This window comes from Rissa tridactyla, chromosome 5 (assembly GCF_028500815.1).
Source record: "Rissa tridactyla isolate bRisTri1 chromosome 5, bRisTri1.patW.cur.20221130, whole genome shotgun sequence".
NCBI lineage: Eukaryota > Metazoa > Chordata > Aves > Charadriiformes > Laridae > Rissa > Rissa tridactyla.
The window spans coordinates 6,003,200-6,021,160 of record NC_071470.1 but is presented as its reverse complement, the minus strand read 5'-3'; the positions used below and the strand labels follow the sequence as shown (position 1 = coordinate 6,021,160).

The 17,961-nt window shown below is 41.0% G+C and overlaps 1 protein-coding gene across 3 annotated transcripts in view; it reads left to right on the top strand.

Moving 5' to 3' along the window:
- Positions 1 to 17,763, top strand: part of ACSL1 (acyl-CoA synthetase long chain family member 1) — a 41,809-nt gene extending 24,046 nt beyond the window's left edge. For all 3 annotated transcript variants that reach the window (XM_054201889.1, XM_054201888.1, XM_054201890.1), the window contains exons 8-21: positions 1,232 to 1,264; positions 1,442 to 1,493; positions 2,293 to 2,366; positions 3,407 to 3,484; positions 5,806 to 5,940; positions 7,481 to 7,615; positions 8,546 to 8,641; positions 9,620 to 9,692; positions 10,369 to 10,457; positions 14,263 to 14,379; positions 14,928 to 15,071; positions 15,616 to 15,717; positions 15,796 to 15,867; positions 16,070 to 17,763. In XM_054201889.1, coding sequence (XP_054057864.1) covers positions 1,232 to 1,264; positions 1,442 to 1,493; positions 2,293 to 2,366; positions 3,407 to 3,484; positions 5,806 to 5,940; positions 7,481 to 7,615; positions 8,546 to 8,641; positions 9,620 to 9,692; positions 10,369 to 10,457; positions 14,263 to 14,379; positions 14,928 to 15,071; positions 15,616 to 15,717; positions 15,796 to 15,867; positions 16,070 to 16,210 — 1,341 coding nt within the window. In that variant the 3' untranslated portion in view covers positions 16,211 to 17,763. The remainder of the gene's footprint in view (positions 1 to 1,231; positions 1,265 to 1,441; positions 1,494 to 2,292; positions 2,367 to 3,406; positions 3,485 to 5,805; positions 5,941 to 7,480; positions 7,616 to 8,545; positions 8,642 to 9,619; positions 9,693 to 10,368; positions 10,458 to 14,262; positions 14,380 to 14,927; positions 15,072 to 15,615; positions 15,718 to 15,795; positions 15,868 to 16,069) is intronic.
- The last annotated feature ends 198 nt before the right edge of the window (positions 17,764 to 17,961 follow it).

Sequence of the window (17,961 nt, the reverse complement as noted above, 5' to 3'; positions counted from 1 at the left end):
TCCTCTATGTATCTCCCAGGTTTCTGATGCCTACTATCTGTACACATACTGTGGTTACTGAGAGCTGAGTAGCTGTGGGTGAATGGCTCTTTAGTAGGAAGAGATGTTGGGAGTTCTGTTCTAGGATACTGAAAGATGTGTGTTGAGATCTTAGCTGTATGTTCAGTAAATACCAGCTCTTACTCAAAACAGGCTGTAGGGAAGCACTGAGCTTCTGGTGGTACTTGAGATGCAGAGGCTTTTGTTTTGAGCTGTGTTTTCATAGTGGCGAATTTCTGCATAATGGCACTGTTTCAAAAGGGCAAACTTACAGGCAGGGGAATGTTAACTGTGTTCCTGGACAGTCCTTTGTTTTTCTTAAACCTCTTTGGGTAATCAGAGGGGTGCATCGTACTAAAGGAAATCGAGGGCATAAAGGAATGCTATTGTTGTGTACTTGGAATGTAAAGGTGAAGTTGATGTGCCAGCCCTCAAAGGGTGCTTCCAAAGCTACCCTTAACAAAAGGTCCGTTTTAATTTGCATAAGCCCTTAAACTAGTATCGTTTCTAGTCTTAAATAGGCATGACAATAATAAGTCTTGATTTGAAATTTTAAAGTTCATAGATACTGAAACTTCAAAACTTTCCTCTTGATCCTTATATCCTCGGTGATAAAAGGATCTTCTTGCTATCCATTTCCTGCTGCCTAAAGAACTACACCATCATTAATGGTCAGGCTTGAATCATCCTGAGGAGAAGAGGCTCTGTAGGAGAGAATCTTGTGCTCTCTGCTCTTCAGTAGAAAAGGAGTACAAACCACCGATGACCCTTCATGGGGAAACGGTCTTCCTTCTCACATGGTGTGGGGTGCTCACTGAGATGAATCTTGCTTCATCTGGTCAATGGTTGTCAGTGGCGCATGTCTTCTGCATGAGGTTTAGGATTGATTGCCTGCTGTGGCTTGTCATAACACTGCTTAACCTTGAGCGACTTCTGGCTTACTGGCTGGAAAAAAACCCTATGAGTTCTAGATTAGTTATCACTTTTGTATTTGTAGAACATGGTAGTTATTCTATATATCTTTAAAGAGTCCTTTAAAGCCTTTGTTACTCTTCTTGTAAGTTAAAATGCCTTAACAGACAGTCTAAATAATGGAATGTTATGGTGCTTGGTAATGTTTGTCTGGTAAACTTAAAGCAACGAAGCTACATGCTCATGTCTAAACTGTCTCTCTCCCCTTTCCTTTCTGTAGGAGCTGGGAAGAGCACACAGACAAAAACCTATGGTAAGTATGAATTAAGTTAAAGTGACAATCTGAAGCTGCATAGCATTCTGTAGATCAAACTAGCAAATCTCCCTATCTTCCATAGCTCAAAAGTAACATTAGTATTTCAGTATTTTGTCCAGGAAAATCTTTTTCCTTGCTATCTTAACCATACTAATACTTTCTTAACTCTCATAGCCTCCAAAGCCAGAAGATCTAGCAGTCATCTGTTTCACCAGTGGAACGACAGGTACACCTCATTACATTATGCAGAATTTATTATCCTGTATGTGCAAAACTAATTCAGAAGCCCTCCTACTTTTTTTTCAAGACTCTCCCCTGCTGCTGCATCTTTTTGGCAAGTAGTAGCTGGGGAAGTTTTATGGTAAGGCTCCCTTTGATTTTTCCCATTGATCAATAGAGTTGCAGTATTGGGGGGAGGGGTGTGTGTGGAGGTGTTACTTATTTCCAAGTCCAAAAATGTACTGAACCTGTATTTCCATTATTATAAGGGCTCTGCATCAGACTTTCAATTCTTCCATAGTCTTTTTTTATACTGTATTAGCAAAATTTGTTCCTTAGCTCTAAGCAACCTTGCTGTAAGACAAAAACAGCGGGACTGTCTAGGTGTCATTCACTTGACATTTGTGAGTTAATACCCAGCGCTGGCAGGGAGTAGAAGGGAAGAGTACAACGACAAGTTGTGCTTTTAAAGCAAGTGTGAGAATAGAAATTAGTCTGGGTTTGATAGCTGCATCTTCAGAGCAGTGTTGAATTTTGAATGAGAAGCTTATCCAAGAAACATGGCAATTTCTTAAGGATTTGCTCTCCTTATGAAACTTGAGGACTACAGCACAAACTTCCTACTTAACTGTTACCAGCCACGCTTGAAAGTGTGTTAGCAAGTTCTCTGCCTTTGTTTAATTGATCTACAAAGAAAGGTATTAATATCGATTGACTGAAATGCTACTAGATGAGTTTTGCCACTGCTCGGTGATTTAAAGGATCTAAAAATTTCACTGTTGCATCCTAATGTGCTTCTTCCTTAGGAAACCCCAAAGGAGCTATGATCACTCATCAAAACATAGTCAGCAATGCTTCAGCTTTTGTGAAAACTACAGAGGTAAACTGCAAAGGTTAATGTTACGGATTTGCATGAAGGGAAGAATCTCAGAAGTAAAACCAACATTGAAATCTCATTAACTTTGGTCTTAACGTTTAGTAAGATCCAAGTGAAAATGTAACTTGACAGCGCCCTGCCTGTGCTAGGTCAAAAGTCAATATTTATTGGATTCTTTTGTCAGGGTCAAGAACCTGACAGACCTAATTTGGTTAGATTCAAGCAAAATCTTATAAAGACCCTGATGTGGATATGTATTACATTCTGCCACAGGCTTATAGGATTTGTCATTAGTGCAAGCTCTATATCGGAGCGTTGGTGTAGAGGGTAACCTTTCCCACTAAGGATGGGAGAAGCTATCATGTATTTTAAACCCCTAAAATACTTAACGCATTTGCATAAATGAGCAAGAAGCATGAGACTGTATTTTTACTTGATACAGTGTTAACTTGTTGTTTACAGTAGACTACTAAAGTTCATTGGCAGGCTAGCTAAGATGGTTCTAACACACACAGATGTAATGACAAAATAAGTACAATTATATTTTTAAAAGTGCTCTGCATGGCGAATTGTTTTTCAATTACACAGCTGGTCTCACAGTTAGATCATGTAAGGTACTCTTGATATCACCCTTATGGTAAATTGGATAAACAAACTTTCTAATCTAAGACGAAAGCGAGTATTTTTTAAATCCCTAAGGCACAGTACTTTAACTTTTTTGTTCCCCCTCCCACTGTATATAACGGAACTTTCTGTGGTTTCTCTCAGAATTTCTTCTATTCATAATCACGTGAGTGATAAGTTGTGATAATCTGTTCACTGTACCCAGTTCTAAAAGACTACCATTTCTGCAGTGTGTGTTTATGTATGCTAGAAGTCATGGCTGCAATATTTTTAACAAAAGAAAGTTGATGCAGCTTCATTACAAACAAAAGTGAAGTGAGGGCCATGCTCCAGAGTTTAGACACCAGATTTCACTGTTGTGTTTAACTTAGAGAATCAATGAGAATGAAATTTAATTTTGCTAACACTTTCACTTTCAGAAAACGTTTATTCCCTCCTCTGATGACGTTCTGATATCATTCCTGCCCTTGGCTCATATGTTTGAGAGAATTGTTGAGGTAAGCATCCGTTTGGTGTACTGAACTACTGAGAAGCTTGCTTTTCTTACGGAATGCATGTCTCTTGAATCCCAGTGATACATGGGATGCGTATGGAAGCTGGAGGTAAGGTTCAGGAAAACAATATCCCATAAACAACATCTAGTGAGCACCAGATGATTTGTTTTCATGCTGAAATATAAACACTAACCTTAGAGCTAGGGTTAATAAGAAACTGGTTTACTAGAACATGAAACAATTCCTTAGCACACATACACTGCTTAGAAATTCCCTCTAATATAATCAGTGCGTTAAAAATCCATGCCATTCCTTAGTCTGTAAACTTTAAAAATGTATCTTACTCTGTGGCATCCTGCTTGCTTACACAAAACTTAATTTTAAGCTGGTTAAGCTTACCATTGCTTCCAAGAAACTTCAATAAAAGGAAGGGGGTTTGCTTTAGTGGAGTACTCCTGCAGGAAATGGAAATGGTTTTTAATGCTATTTAATCACAAACTTTAAAGTTCTCCCGGATAGCTTGTTTTACCATATAGCAAAACCTGGGACTCAGTTTTTGAGGAAGGGGGGCTCGTGTTGTCTTAATACCGGCAGTCTTAATAAGGACCTCTGAGCCCATAATTAAGTGGTATGCATCATTGATAGGATGCAGTTTCCTCAAGCTTCTTACATACAGTAGAGGCACAGATATTTAATTGCCATACTTATTGAAACTGAATTAACACCTCTCCCTTATACGTATGTTGAAGGTAGTCATGTCCCAATTTATGTAGGGAAATAAACAGCCTCTGCGCCAGTGTGAAAAGACACATGGGGCCAGAAATCATCCTGTAATTGCAGTTAGGAATCCTCAGCTTTCTACCAAAAAAGATAAAAGCGTGTACATACATATGTGTCTGTACCTAAGCTCTGTTCCCAGTCTTCATAACATACATAACTGAGGGGTACAGGCGGCCGTGGGCTTTCAGCACACTCTTTCTCCTGGTAACCTGGATACCGGTTATAACTTCAGTGTCTGTTTTACTGATGCTGGTCTTGCATCTGAAGGTACAAGCTCTGTAGGTAAAAGCTCTGCTCTTCATCATGCAGTGGAAACAGGGTGGGAACTTGTGTTCTAAAGGATAAAATGAGAAGAAAGTGTTTGGCTCTCAGCACTGCTCAGCTGTTTTGAGGTCTTCACAAAGTAGGTGTTTACCTGTATATTTACATAAGGAGGTTAGGCAAGGACACCTCTGGTGGGAAGGAGAAAAGACTTATTACTGTTTGGGGTAGGTATGAACAGAGCTCTGTGAGAAATGAGCAGTCTGCCCTTCTTGTAAAGTTCACATTTGTGGATTCTTCTTTTTTCCTTTTTTTTTTTGGCTTTCTAAGGAAGCTAGAGGGGCAGTGAACTTGACAGGACAAACATGTTCCCACCTGGCAAAGGCAGTTCCTGCTCCTTCCATCTGGACTGATGCATTTGCAGCTTTAGCAGATGGTGGCAAAGCACAGGTGAAGGGGAAAAATGACACTTGAGCTCATCTTGTGTGCAGAACGTATGAGAATGGGTGGCAGGGAATGAAACAAGAGGTGTTACAGAGGAAGCGGAAGAAATAAAAACAAGTAGGTGTAGAGAAACTCAGCAAGAGTAGGGATGTTATTAAAAAGAATAAATAAAACCCAAACAAAATAGGAAGGAAATGGGTGTATAGGTGTGGGGGGTGGAGCCTCTAACATAGGGAATATAGAACACAATAGAATTAAATCTGCTTTCCTTGGTGTAGGTCTTAAATGATGCAAAAATAATCAGTGGGTCTGCTAGAATCTTCCAAAGAACATCTTGATCACCTAACAAATCTGCTTGTAGCAGTCCTGTGAAACGGGAAAGAAAGTGCAAGAGAATGAAAAGGAAATAGCACAAGGCAAAAATCCCTGCCGGACCAGTACATTGCATGTGCTGTCTTTTTTAGTATATAGCAGGGAACAAAGTTCTGGTGTTTTAAAATAAGCCTGATAAATATTTAAAATAGGAAAGTTCTGTTTTTCAGTCTCTTGCTACCTCTGAGTTGCTGGCACTGCCTTAGTTGACCAACTGCCCCTTTTTGCAGAGGGGCTTTTGTGCCATATCTCGTTCTGTCAAAGTCCTTGGGCTGTGTACACCAGGCGTGTCTTGCGATTTGGTCTTTCCCATCCCATCCTATAGCTGCAGAACTTGTCCAGAAGCTGACAGGATTTAAGGTGGATTCTGCACTGTCTACTCTGCGCAGGACTGTTGTACAGATACAGCTACAACGTGTTATGTTATACGTGTTGTCTTTTCAGACTTTTTTACTTTTTTCTAACAGTGTGTGGTTCTGTGCCATGGAGCTCGGATAGGATTTTTCCAAGGGGATATCAGACTACTTATGGATGACCTAAAAACGCTGCAGCCAACCGTATTTCCTGTAGTACCAAGGCTATTGAACAGAATGTTTGACAAGGTAAGTCTACAGGCATGAGTCTTGGCACCTGTGCAGGGTTTTATCAGACTCTGTGCTGAAACTGTTGTGCTCTGGGATGTTCCACGGGCACACTAGCAAATTGGTGTATCTTTCTAAAATAGAGCTGAAAGCGCTCTACAACACTGTTTGCATTAAAACACTTTCAGGCAGCAAATGCTAGTGTTGAAAAGACTGACTAGGGGACTTGGTTCTCTCTGGCTTGATTAACGACTTACTGTTTTGCTCTGAGCAAGTTATTTAAGTCCAGCCTACAACATGAACTCGAGGCTTAGCATCTGTGTGCCACGCGTTTAGCATCTGACTCATGGAGTGGAATTTGCGAACCAAGGTCAGGTGTTTGCATATGTTTGCATGGATGCATATAAGTTTCCTTCGCAGCAGCCAGCGTGTTCCAGCAGGGAGAATTATAAACCAGCCAGTCGGGAGTGCTGGGGAGAGGGTGTGTCAGCAGCCCCAGTCTCTCCTGTGCTTGCTGCTTGCCTCCTCAGGGTCATCTGAGAAGTAGATTCTTTCTTGAATTTAAGATTTTTAAGACATCCGGTGGATGACTGACTCTTCTTAGGATACAGCCAGAGGAGCTGAAGGAGAGCAAGAAGTCCTGTGACTGTTAAAGAAATGACAGAGCTGTCTATGCTGTCTTAGCTAGGATACTGCTCTGATCAGGAGACTAGAGGAACAGCAAGTAGTACGAGGCTCTGTTTGGCCCCAGGAACGAATATGCAACTCTGATACGTTTGGAGGGAAGGAATTCTAAGCCTTGCCTGTAGTACTTAAAACTTACACCTTCATTTCTGCTTATGCATTCTCTACTGGAATTTGTGAAACTGAGCTAAAGCTTGGGACTCTTCTTTCACGATGTCGTCTTGCTTGTTGACTCTGGTGCCCTGAGGCGTTCACACTTCTGTGGCACTGTTTCAACCTCACCCAGCCTTGCAGTAACCTAGCATGTGAAGCTAAGTGGGAAATTGGGGGGAGCAGGGTGGGGGGCTAATGCCGAAGAGCTGCTGGGTTAGTCTCTTTCCAAGGGAATATACTAATCTCTGGTCTGCTGCTCAGTCTGCCCTGACTTGCTGAGAACAACCAGGGGGAGCCTTTGAAAAGTAATCTAAAAAGCAAGGTTATATACACAAGTCAGACATCTCAAATATTTCTGAAGGGACTGCATCTCCTCAGAAAACCCCATGTCTTTAGGATATGTGAGGATTATGCTTAATTTTGATTCAAGTGGAATAAAAAGTAAAACATTCGTGTTCATTCATGCTTTTTAATGAAGAAACTATACATTGAAAAAGCACCACACAGTTGGATGGGAAACAAGAATTGTGATAATCTTAGCGGACATCTCTTGAACTGAGGTAAAGAGGCCAAAATCCAAGTATTTCTTACCAGAATTAAGATGCTTTCCAATAGAAGTTATTTAACTTATTTGGTTTTCACTGTTAAGAGTCTCTGTGCATGCTTCTGTGAGAAAGGGAATGGTAGTCTGTGAGGCTTAACAACAGATCATTTTTCTTAACAGATTTTTGGACAGGCAGATACTTCATTAAAGAGGTGGATGCTGGATTTTGCTTCCAAGAGGAAAGAAGCAGAACTCAGAAGTGGTATAGTTAGAAATAACAGTTTCTGGGATAAAGTCATCTTCCGCAAAATACAGGTATGCTTGAAAGCCTCTGAGTCTTTGTATGGTGGATACTGGAACTTTTTATTATGTCATTTATTTGCTCGTGGTTATTTTGAGAACGGAGCTCCAAATGTGCTTACTGTGTTACAGAACAGCAGTTTGACATGTGTTTTCAATATTGGAAGTGTGAAGCATCACTACATATCCTATCTACTTACTAGTTTATAGGTGTTAGTTTGCAATTGCTGAATTTCATATGAATGTTCATAACCTGGTATGGCTTTCATCGCTGATTAAAGACTACCTGGCGACTCAGAATAAAAACCAAAATTGCCTTATTGCCAACTTCATTTTTTAGTTCCCTTTTGTTCTAATAACATCCGCTAACTGTATTAGGGAGGCTTCTCTAAAACAGTCCGGTGCTTCTCTCTTACCACTTTGAAAGCAAACACTGGCCTTCTGAAGGAGGAAGGAATGCTAAATGTGACTTAGTGCTGCCTGTAGCCCCTACTGTCTCCGCGCTGTTGGTCACTAGTAAGTTATGCCTGCTATTGTATCTGGCGCTCACTTGCCATGGCCCTACTCTTGGTTGTACAATGTGCCCCTGTGGCTGCTTTTCACAGCACTCAGGATGGATGAGAAGCTGACAGAAGGCAGTTAAAAATAGTCATTGCTGTAAGGCCATAACTTAAGCTCTTTTAGACCTTTGGCCAAGCGTGTGTTGCAGTGACACTGCAGCATAGTCTTTGTAGATACTGCATGTTTGAGATACTGCTTCTTCCAGCCACTTACGAGACTAAAAACACTGCGAGAAAGACAGCTAGCAATAGGAGACTAAACTTTAATCTGTAACAGTTGTGGGTGGCACTGCAGGTGAACAGTGGCTGAGGGAGGGATGGAAAAAGACTCTGGAAACTTCTCTAAAATGCTTTTGGTGTCCACAGTATCTTGTGTTTGTTGTAGGCAAGTTTGGGAGGAAAAGTGAGGCTCATGGTCACAGGAGCAGCACCTGTATCTGCAAGCGTACTGACCTTCCTGAGAACAGCTCTTGGCTGTCAGGTGAGTTTCCTGGCCTTAATCCTGAAACACAAAGATTTTAGTACCTCATTCCAGCTTCAATGTTAGAGCATTCCTTGTAGTCTGATTATATGGCTAACTCTTTCTGGCATTCCTCTTGGAAACTACATAAGTGCTCACTCCTTTCCAGAGTTTCTCTCTGTCTCCTGAGACTTCTGTATTCGTCCCAAAGTCTTTATCGTAACCTGTCTTAAGGGAAAGATTTGGGGGGGGCTGCTGTAAGCAATAATTAATGTTCTTGGATTAAGTTTATGGCACTTGCTTTGCTTACAGAGGTATTCATAAGTACTACAGAGAATCTAATTAAATGATGGTAACTGTCATGTTGTTGCTTTGAAGATGAGACTGGAGAGAATCAGATTGCGCATATTGCATTTATCTTCAGAGCCTCTTCAAAGTATATGCTTTTTGAGGTAAAATGTGAATAACAATGGCACAGGATGGAACCAAATGCCTTGAAATTTCAAGGATAGAAAACACACTAAGATGTGAGGCTTCTGTGACTTCTTGAAGTTCTTCAGTAGTGTGCTGGTGTAGCAATGCATTCTGCGCAGAAAAGGATAACGTGTCTTGTATATAATAATCACAGAGCTGTGATGGGGTTTCTGTTCCTGGCTGTCTTGGATGAACCTGTCCTTAAATGAAGTCATGGCTAGTGCCACTGTTCTTAGTTTCTTCCTCTTTCTCCATCTGTTGCTGTCTGTTTTGATCTAGACAGGTGCCACATAGCATGTAAAATTGAGTGAAACTGAGCCAATAGTGGAACTGAAGGTGGAATATTAACACTTAAATCGTGTATTGTGATAAAACCCTAATATAGCGATATTCTCTTTAGAAGATGCTGGGGATTTTGCTAAACTCAAATTTAAACAACTAGGAAAAGAAGCAAACTTCATGTTTATGGAAAAAAAGCTGTTGAAAAGTAAGCATTTCAAATAATTGTCTGGTTTCATGTCCTAGTTCTATGAAGGTTATGGACAGACTGAATGCACAGCTGGATGCTCGCTGTCACTGCCTGGCGACTGGACAGCAGGTATGGTGTTTAACGCTCTGCCTGTCTATTACACTTCAGGATGCTCGAGAGGTCCCTGATCACATTATTTAGTCCTCAGTAAACCTGTCATGAAGCATAAGATTCTGTTTTCGTTTGAGTGAACTAAAAAAGTTTTGAAGGGATCCCTTGAAGTTTCTACCCCTAAAAACCTAGGAACGTTCAGTAACCCAAGCTTGTAATAGGCTTTGTCCTTGTAAGTTGAAGTGGATTCAGGAGAGGGGAGGTCATAGTATCAACCCTTGCCACTTTTACAGGAATCTGATGTGTATAAACACAGTGCTGGAAACTTAAATGGCATTTTTTGGTGTTGGAACAAACAGTCTGCATTTTTCAGCTGTTACATCTCTAGCTCCCTAACTGAAGTAATACTGATAATTGAAACTATAGTGGGACTCTTGCTACTTAAATATGTCCATCCAGCTTATAAGAAAAAGCAAACCCGAGTACATGCTTCTGCTTGTAACACTCGGGATATCTCAGAATTTAATGTTTCAGTCCCAGCAAACTTAAGCTATTACTGTACTGGTTTTGGTGTAGTACATTACCAGAAATCAGCTTTCCATCTCTTTTACTTTAGCATGTAACCAGCTTTTACTGTTTTACGAACCTGACTAAAAAGCAGTTCAGGGTATTGAAGTGTTACTGTTTTTAACAGGGCATGTCGGAGCACCCATGCCATGCAGTATCATCAAGCTTGTTGATGTACAAGAAATGAATTACTTGGCTTCCAGAGGAGAGGGTGAGGTAAGTAATTTCACAAGGTCAATATAAGCCTCTTCTGGAATCTTGGAAAATGTTTTTTGTTCCAGAAATAACAAGTAACTGAGTTAATTAAAAGTGCTGAACATGGCTACCTAAAATCAGACGCCTGCCTTGCCTGCATGCAACGTCAGCTAACGATTCACAGAAGGAAAACAGAAAACAGTGTATTGGAGAGGAGAAAATGCAGCTTACTGTGGATAACAGATTACTATGTATTTATGGCTGTATGACCACATGCTGCCTTCCGGCTGTGAGATAGCAGACAAGCTCACAATCCCACGCTGCACGTGTCTGTCAGTAAAACGCTAGCAGAGGGCTCCCCCCCACCCCCTGCCAAGTATTGATGTGTGTAGCTTGTTACCCAGCTTGCGATGTGTGAGATGAGGTAACTTAAAGTGGCTGGAACACCATTAAGAGAAATGGAGATAAAATACCATGAAGGCTGCTAATGACTTGTGACAACTGCCTGAACATTCCCCTGAACTTTTTTCTGCAGCCTGCACAAACTGTATGTTTTACGAATTGCACTTGGAGAACTCACCTTTGTATGTAATGCTACATGATCTCTCTTCCAATATTTTTTTCCCCAAGTAAAATATATAAAGCTTGAACTTTGTATATAGACTTGAACATATGTTGATGTAGTGATTTATTTTTTTCCCCAGACCCTGAAAGCAAACTAACTACTGTCTTTCATACGCTTTCAGGAGGCTTTGGGGGCAGTTGGTGTGTGAGAAATGGATAAATAAAAAGTAGCTTAAGAAAGTAACAAATCTGAACTGCAAACAATATATAATCATCGTTTGTTTTGGTTGTAACTTGTATGAGACTAGAGATAAATCATTAGGCTTTAATTCACAGTAATACTGAAGGCTTTAGTTGGGGCTGGTGGTGGCCAGTAGATGGAGGGAGGTGATTCTGCCCCTCTACTCTGCTATGGGGAGACCCCACCTGGAGTACTGCAACCAGCTCTGGAGCCCGCACCACAAGAGGGCATGGACCTGTTGGAGTGGGTCCAGCAGAGGGCCACGAAGATGATCAGAGAGCTGGAGCCCCTCTGCTGTGAGGACAGGCTGAGAGAGCTGGGGGGGTTCAGCCTGGAGAAGAAAAGGCTCCAGGGAGACCTTGGAGCCCCTTCCAGTCCCTAAAGGGGACCTACAGGAAGGATGGGGAGGGACTCTTGATCAGGGAATGTTATGATAGGACACGGGGTAACGGCCTCAAACTGAAAGAGGGGAGATCTAGATGAGATATCAGGAAGAAATTCTTTGCTGTGAGGGTGGTGAGCCCCTGGCCCCGGCTGCCCAGAGAAGCTGTGGCTGCCCCATCCCTGGAGGGGTTCAAGGCCAGGCTGGACGGGGCTTGGAGCAACCTGGGCTGGTGGGAGGTGTCCCTGCCCAGGGCAGGGGGGTGGGACTGGATGATCTTTAAGGTCCCTTCCAACCCGAACCATTCTGCGATTCTGTGAAACTGTTTACAAGTAGAGAGCAATGTCAAGATTCTTTCCTGTCTTGTATATGACCCCATGTTTAGTCTTCATCGGCAATTTTTGCTTCACTTTGTGCATTTAAAGCTTGGTCTGCTAGAGGAACTGTGTACGAATTGTCATAATGAGAAACAGTTAAGCAGTTTAAAAAAATAATCTAAACGTTTGGCTTGCACTTACTGTGAAAGTTTGCTGCATTAGGAGTTTCTTTGGACTTGCATTAAGGGGCTACTGTATTTATTATCAGGTACCATCTTAGTCTTTCACTTGTACCTTCCTCAGTGTGAATTTAACAAACAAGTGTTGTAACTGGTTTCACAGAACTGAAGCCCGTAGCTGTAGAACCGTCTCTGGTTATCTTTTGCCTAAAACAGTTGTTCCTCCTCAGTGTCTGCTCTTCAGCTGGATTAAACACTCCTAGTCCTCCTTTCTGAGTACGCTTTCAATATTCTCCATTCTGTCAGCCTTGCTTTTCACTTTTGCCAGTTATCACTGTTCAAGAAGGATAAATTTGTGAATTGAATTCTATATGCTCGTATGCAGATGAGGTCTTAGTGCCAGTTAGGAGGATACAGATAAATGGCTTGCTGTCTCTACTGGGAAAAGCTGTCACCTGCTGCCACCCTGTGATTGTAGGAGCCCTGACACATGAAATGCTTGATCAGCCAGCCTTAGACTGGACTGGGACGTACAGAGTTCTCTACTCATATCCTTCCTGATAAGCTCTGTTTTATAGCAGAAATGACTCTGCTCTTAAAACATGACCTTGGTTTGGTCATGAGTTTTGGTGCTGTTTCTACAAGGTCATCAGAACCCTCACTAACACTCTCATCTCCCTCCTATTGACAACATCTCCTGTTCACTGTATTGTAGTTCACAGCACGTCTGTATTTATGCTGAGGTAAGCACTGAAAATATTTGGGATGAGGTTTTTCAGGAAATGTTCTCTGAACTACACTGGTAACTTCTTCTAGTCTGAGAATTTATATTAGTGCGTGAAGATTGTTTGGCCAGTTCCTTGCTCATTTTATAACTGTACTAATCCTCTAGACCAATAGTTGGCCTAGTATTTTATCAGCCCCTATTGATAGTTATTATCCATTTGGCCTTAACTTAAAACTGGATTTTCTGTCCCATTCCGCTAGATTTGTTCTAGAGCCCTGATACAATTGATCAGACCCTTCTTATTTCCCCTGTCATCCAGGCATGCCAAGCCACTCCCAAGCTGGTGTGATGGTTTGAATCCTTTCTTGCATCTGAGGACTCCTGTGTAGAGCTTTCAAGGTTTTTGGACTCCAAAAACCCCTTTTTTTGATTCCTCAACAATTGTGTGCAGTGGGCATCTCAAGCTTCAGTCTTGCTTATCTTGCCTATGTCTCTGTCCTCGCTTCTAATGAGGTATTTTATTGTCCTGATGATCCTTAAATAACAAGAGTCCTGTCCTGTGTCCCCTTCTACCCACCAAAGAAAACTTAAACAACCTTGGGTGTTACATTGAGGAGAAAATACTTAAGTCTGGGATCATCTCTGGATACTTCAGGCCCTCTCTACTCCATGTTCCTGACCAATTGCTCTACTTTTATCTTCTCTTACTGCAGATTGTTTTAATTTAGCTTGTAAGGGCTGCCCTGATTCTCTAGCAACCTCTTCATCCATAAACCTTTTATCTTGCTGGTGTTTTTCTCATACCTTGTAAGCATGTTCTTTGATCCTTATAATGTCCATGCATAGATGTCCAGTTACATCTAGAGAAGTTGTTCTTAGTTTTCCACTTGGTAGACAAATCCAGCCAACCTTCAATTTAAGGAAATTGCAGGTTTCCTTTGTAGAGAAGTCTTGAGTGCTCTAAGCCCTAAGTTATTATTTTGGACAACAAACACGCAATTGCTTGATATACAGCTCTCTTGTCACTAGTCTTAGCACAATGCCCCTGCTGCTTACCAAAGCTGAAACAGACACATTTCCAGGCCGAGGGGTAATATTTCTGGATCCATCAGAATTTCTTCAGATAAAAAATAAATTTCCCTCTGATAAATTCAGGTAATTCAAATAGCAGGTAGGAACACTGCTGCTAGACTAGAAGAGAACAGATGCTTCCAGTTGCTTCTTATCAAACTTTATACTGATGGAAAATGTTATGTCTCCAAAAACCACGAGTAGAGATTTCTGTACTAATGCGTAAACTTCAGCTTGCCTTTTTAGTGGGGGGTTATTGAGAACCACTGGAGAAAGCGTTCATTGCAAAGAGTGTTTGTTAACTTCCCTTCACAGTAGCACACACTAACAAATGGCTGTTTTCAGGTGTGTGTGAAAGGGCCAAATGTATTTCGTGGCTATTTGAAAGATCCAGAAAAAACAGCGGAAGCTCTGGACAAAGATGGCTGGCTTCACACAGGAGATATTGGGAAATGGCTACCAGTAAGTTAACTTACATAGCTGAAATGTACTTCTGTAGTTATTAGCAGTAATTTAACAAACAAAATATTTGGTATTAAACACTACAAATTCAGTGAAAGACAAGTAACTTTAGGAGGAGGATAAATGACTGTTGTAGGTAAATCTGTGCGCCTGGGGCTAAAAAAGTATTAGCAGCGCCAATCCTGAGGCTTTCCCTAGTTCAAGTTAGGTGGGTGCGGAGCCTGTTTTCTTCTAACATTAGTTTGGCAGTACTCTGGCTCTACCTCTATTTTACTGTACTACATGATGTACCTTAAACTGTCTTGGATCATTCCCAGCATTTAAGTTTGTATTAAGCCAGAATTCAGGCCATAGCACTTCTGGTCTGTTGCTGAAAGCTTAACTAAGGTTGCACAGTAATACCTGAAGTTGAAATACATAGAAACAAGCTCTTGTTTTTACGCTTTAATTCTGGTACGTTACGTGATCTAGTGTGGCACGCTTAAGCTGTGCAGATTGGTTTTTGACTTGAAGTGCCTCTTCTGAGCGGAAGTTATCTCTGTCAACAGAATGGTACGTTGAAGATCATTGACCGGAAAAAACACATCTTTAAACTAGCCCAGGGAGAGTACATAGCACCGGAGAAAATAGAAAACGTGTACCTGAGATGTGAAGCACTTGCTCAAGTGTTTGTCCATGGAGAGAGCTTGCAGGTAAGCATTCTTCAGGTAATTTAAAAAATAAATGCAAAAGGAGACTGCAGAAAAGATTCTTCCTTTCCTCCTTCCCCTTACCCCGAACTTTGGGACTGGAATATTAAATTCTTTTAACGTTACACATATTGGTTCTGAATGCGCTTTCAACTCCAACAGCTTTATAACATGTTACTGATGTAGTTTCAGACTAGGTAGTAGAGCTGGAGTAATTTAACTTACTGACTGTACATAAGTTGCTAACAGTGTGCAGGGAAAACAATTTAAAAAAATCAAAGAAAAAAAAACAAACCCCAAACCACAAACCCAAGATGTCCAGGTTTTTGCAACTGTAAATTGAAATGTGGGTCTTAAGAGAATTACTCTTGTTAAGTGCAAGCTTCTGAACTGCACTCCTGTGCCCAAGTAGCAGAAAGCTGCTGACTTTACAGCAGGATGAGAACTGCTGCCCAAAACCTAACACTGAGTATGAAATGTGTAGGAACCAGAGTGTTGACTTTAAAAAGGAAGGAAAAAAAAAGCTTGACAAAAATTCCTTTTTTAGGCCTTCTTAGTAGCTATTGTGATACCTGATCCTGAGACTTTGCGCAACTGGGCCAAGAAAAGGGGATTTGAAGGCTCATATGAAGAGCTATGCAAAAACAAGGTGAGTCATCCCTAATGAAACAGTTAGCTGTTCTGCATCAACTGTTTCAAGCTATATAATGTATTCCTGTCTCCACAGGACCTCAAAAAACACATTCTGGAAGACATGCTGAGGATTGGGAAAGAATCTGGTTTGAAGTCATTTGAACAGGTAAGATGCTAATGAGAACCGAACACCTCATTCTTTTAAATTTCTCACTACCAATACAATATGACTCTGTGGAAACTGGTTTTAATTTGCACCTGGAAATCTTTAAAGTGATGGGCTTTGTTATGATCTCTGGGCAATCTCTTTTTAATGGCCTTGTCTATTCCCAGGAATGCAGCTTGGCTAGTAACTATTTATTTTTCAGGTTAAAGACATCTTCATCCACACTGAAATGTTTTCTATTGAAAACGGCCTGCTGACACCGACACTGAAGGCGAAGAGACCAGAACTGCGAAAATATTTCCAGTCACAGATAGATGAACTCTATGCTAATGCCAAAATGTAACTGCGAATGGAATGAGGAAAGTGGCACACGTCTGATGTCTACTGTTGGCCTTCATATCTGTAATTTAACTACAGCAAACATAGGGAAGGAAACTGTGCAATCATTAACTTGTACAAAAATGGGTACTTGCCATAGGAACATTGAAGAAATGGAACACTGCCTTACTGTCGAGTTGTGTTGCATACTGTTTTTATGGTGACCTACAATTTCCAAAAAGAGCCTTAACTATAAATGGTAACTATATGTAAGTTATTTAAGACTTCCTTGGCCAAAAAAAATGGGACTCTCCTTCACCAAGGAGCTAAGGTTTTCTTATTGCCAGCATGTTTGCTGTCTGCAGCCTATCTCACAGTTGTCAATTCTGCAAAGGATTTGGCGGGTTTGAAAATGCCTCTAAGTATCTTGCATCCTCAGAAGGACTACTTAATCTGTTTAAAAAAAAAAAAAAAAAAACACAAAACAACCCACAACAAAAAACCCCAACCACCAAAAAACCCCCACCTCTGCAGTTGTACAGCTGGTATCGCATCTTGCATTAGTCCTGGTATTAACTGGGGCAAGGCATCTGAGTGGTTTTTCTCCCTTCTGTATCTGCAGCCAGTTCTGAGATCTGCTTTTGTAAGGTAGAAGTCAGAACTCTACCCAAAGGAGACTGCTGAAGTCCTCAGAGTAAGCCTGCGTGTGCTGGCTCCGCACTGAAGGTGCGGACGCGGTTCATTCAGCCAGCGCAGCCTTTGCTACATTAACATGCCCCCAGCGTAACGCCAGCCCTGTAAATGAACAGATCCGAACTCTGGCAAGAACGCTAGAGACCTAAAACCAAAACCATTCAGGAGGCTGCGGGCTACGCTAACAGTCAGGTAGTCACTGCGCCTGTACTAGCCACTTGTTTCCCTGCAATGAACGTGTATTTAAAATGCATTTTTTAAAAAAAAAAAATGTGCCAGGTCCTCTATAAGCAGAAAAGCTTCTGACGTAACCTCTCAGTTTTCTGTGCTTTATGTACGAGCCACTGAGTATTCACTGAATAGCAAAATAGGTCAGGTAGAATGTGTTTTTGTTTTTGCCTGATGCTTTGCAGCAATTGGAAGTATTTAAATATGCCAACAGAACGGTGTGTTGGCACAGGATGGGTATTTGTTCAGGGATAAGAACCTAATTCCCAGATAAATTACAAAATGACTAGTTACCTTTTTGTTTGAGAAATCAGCAGAAATAAGCCTTATTACAGCATAAGTCTTTTGCTATCCTTAACAGAGTTGGTTTTGCATTAGCATTCATTGCTGTTTTTTGAAAACATGGATATATGTAAAATACAAGCACAACAAGGGTTTGCACTAAGATTTGTGTGTGATTGTAATGCACTACTCTGTAGCATAATTTCATACATGTGTGCAATTAAGGTACACAAATCTGAGTCAACTGTTAGAGCAGTAGTTTGTTACATTGGAATTCAAATGTTTGCTTAGTGTTGGCTATTTCTATGTTTTATAAAACCAAAACAATTTTCAAAACCAATGAAGGAAACCAAAATAAATATTTCTGCATTTCAACTGGGTGAAGCCTTTGTTTATCAAGGAAAGGTGCTGCTGACCAACAAGCTGAGCTGTAACTTGGTGACTGACAAGCTGTAAAACTTTCCACTGCTGCAAACATATTAAATAGAGCGTAAATGCTGGTTTTTGACACTGTTTTGGAAGGCAACTTTCTGCTTTAGTCTAATACTTATGTGTAAGGTTTTGGCCATTATC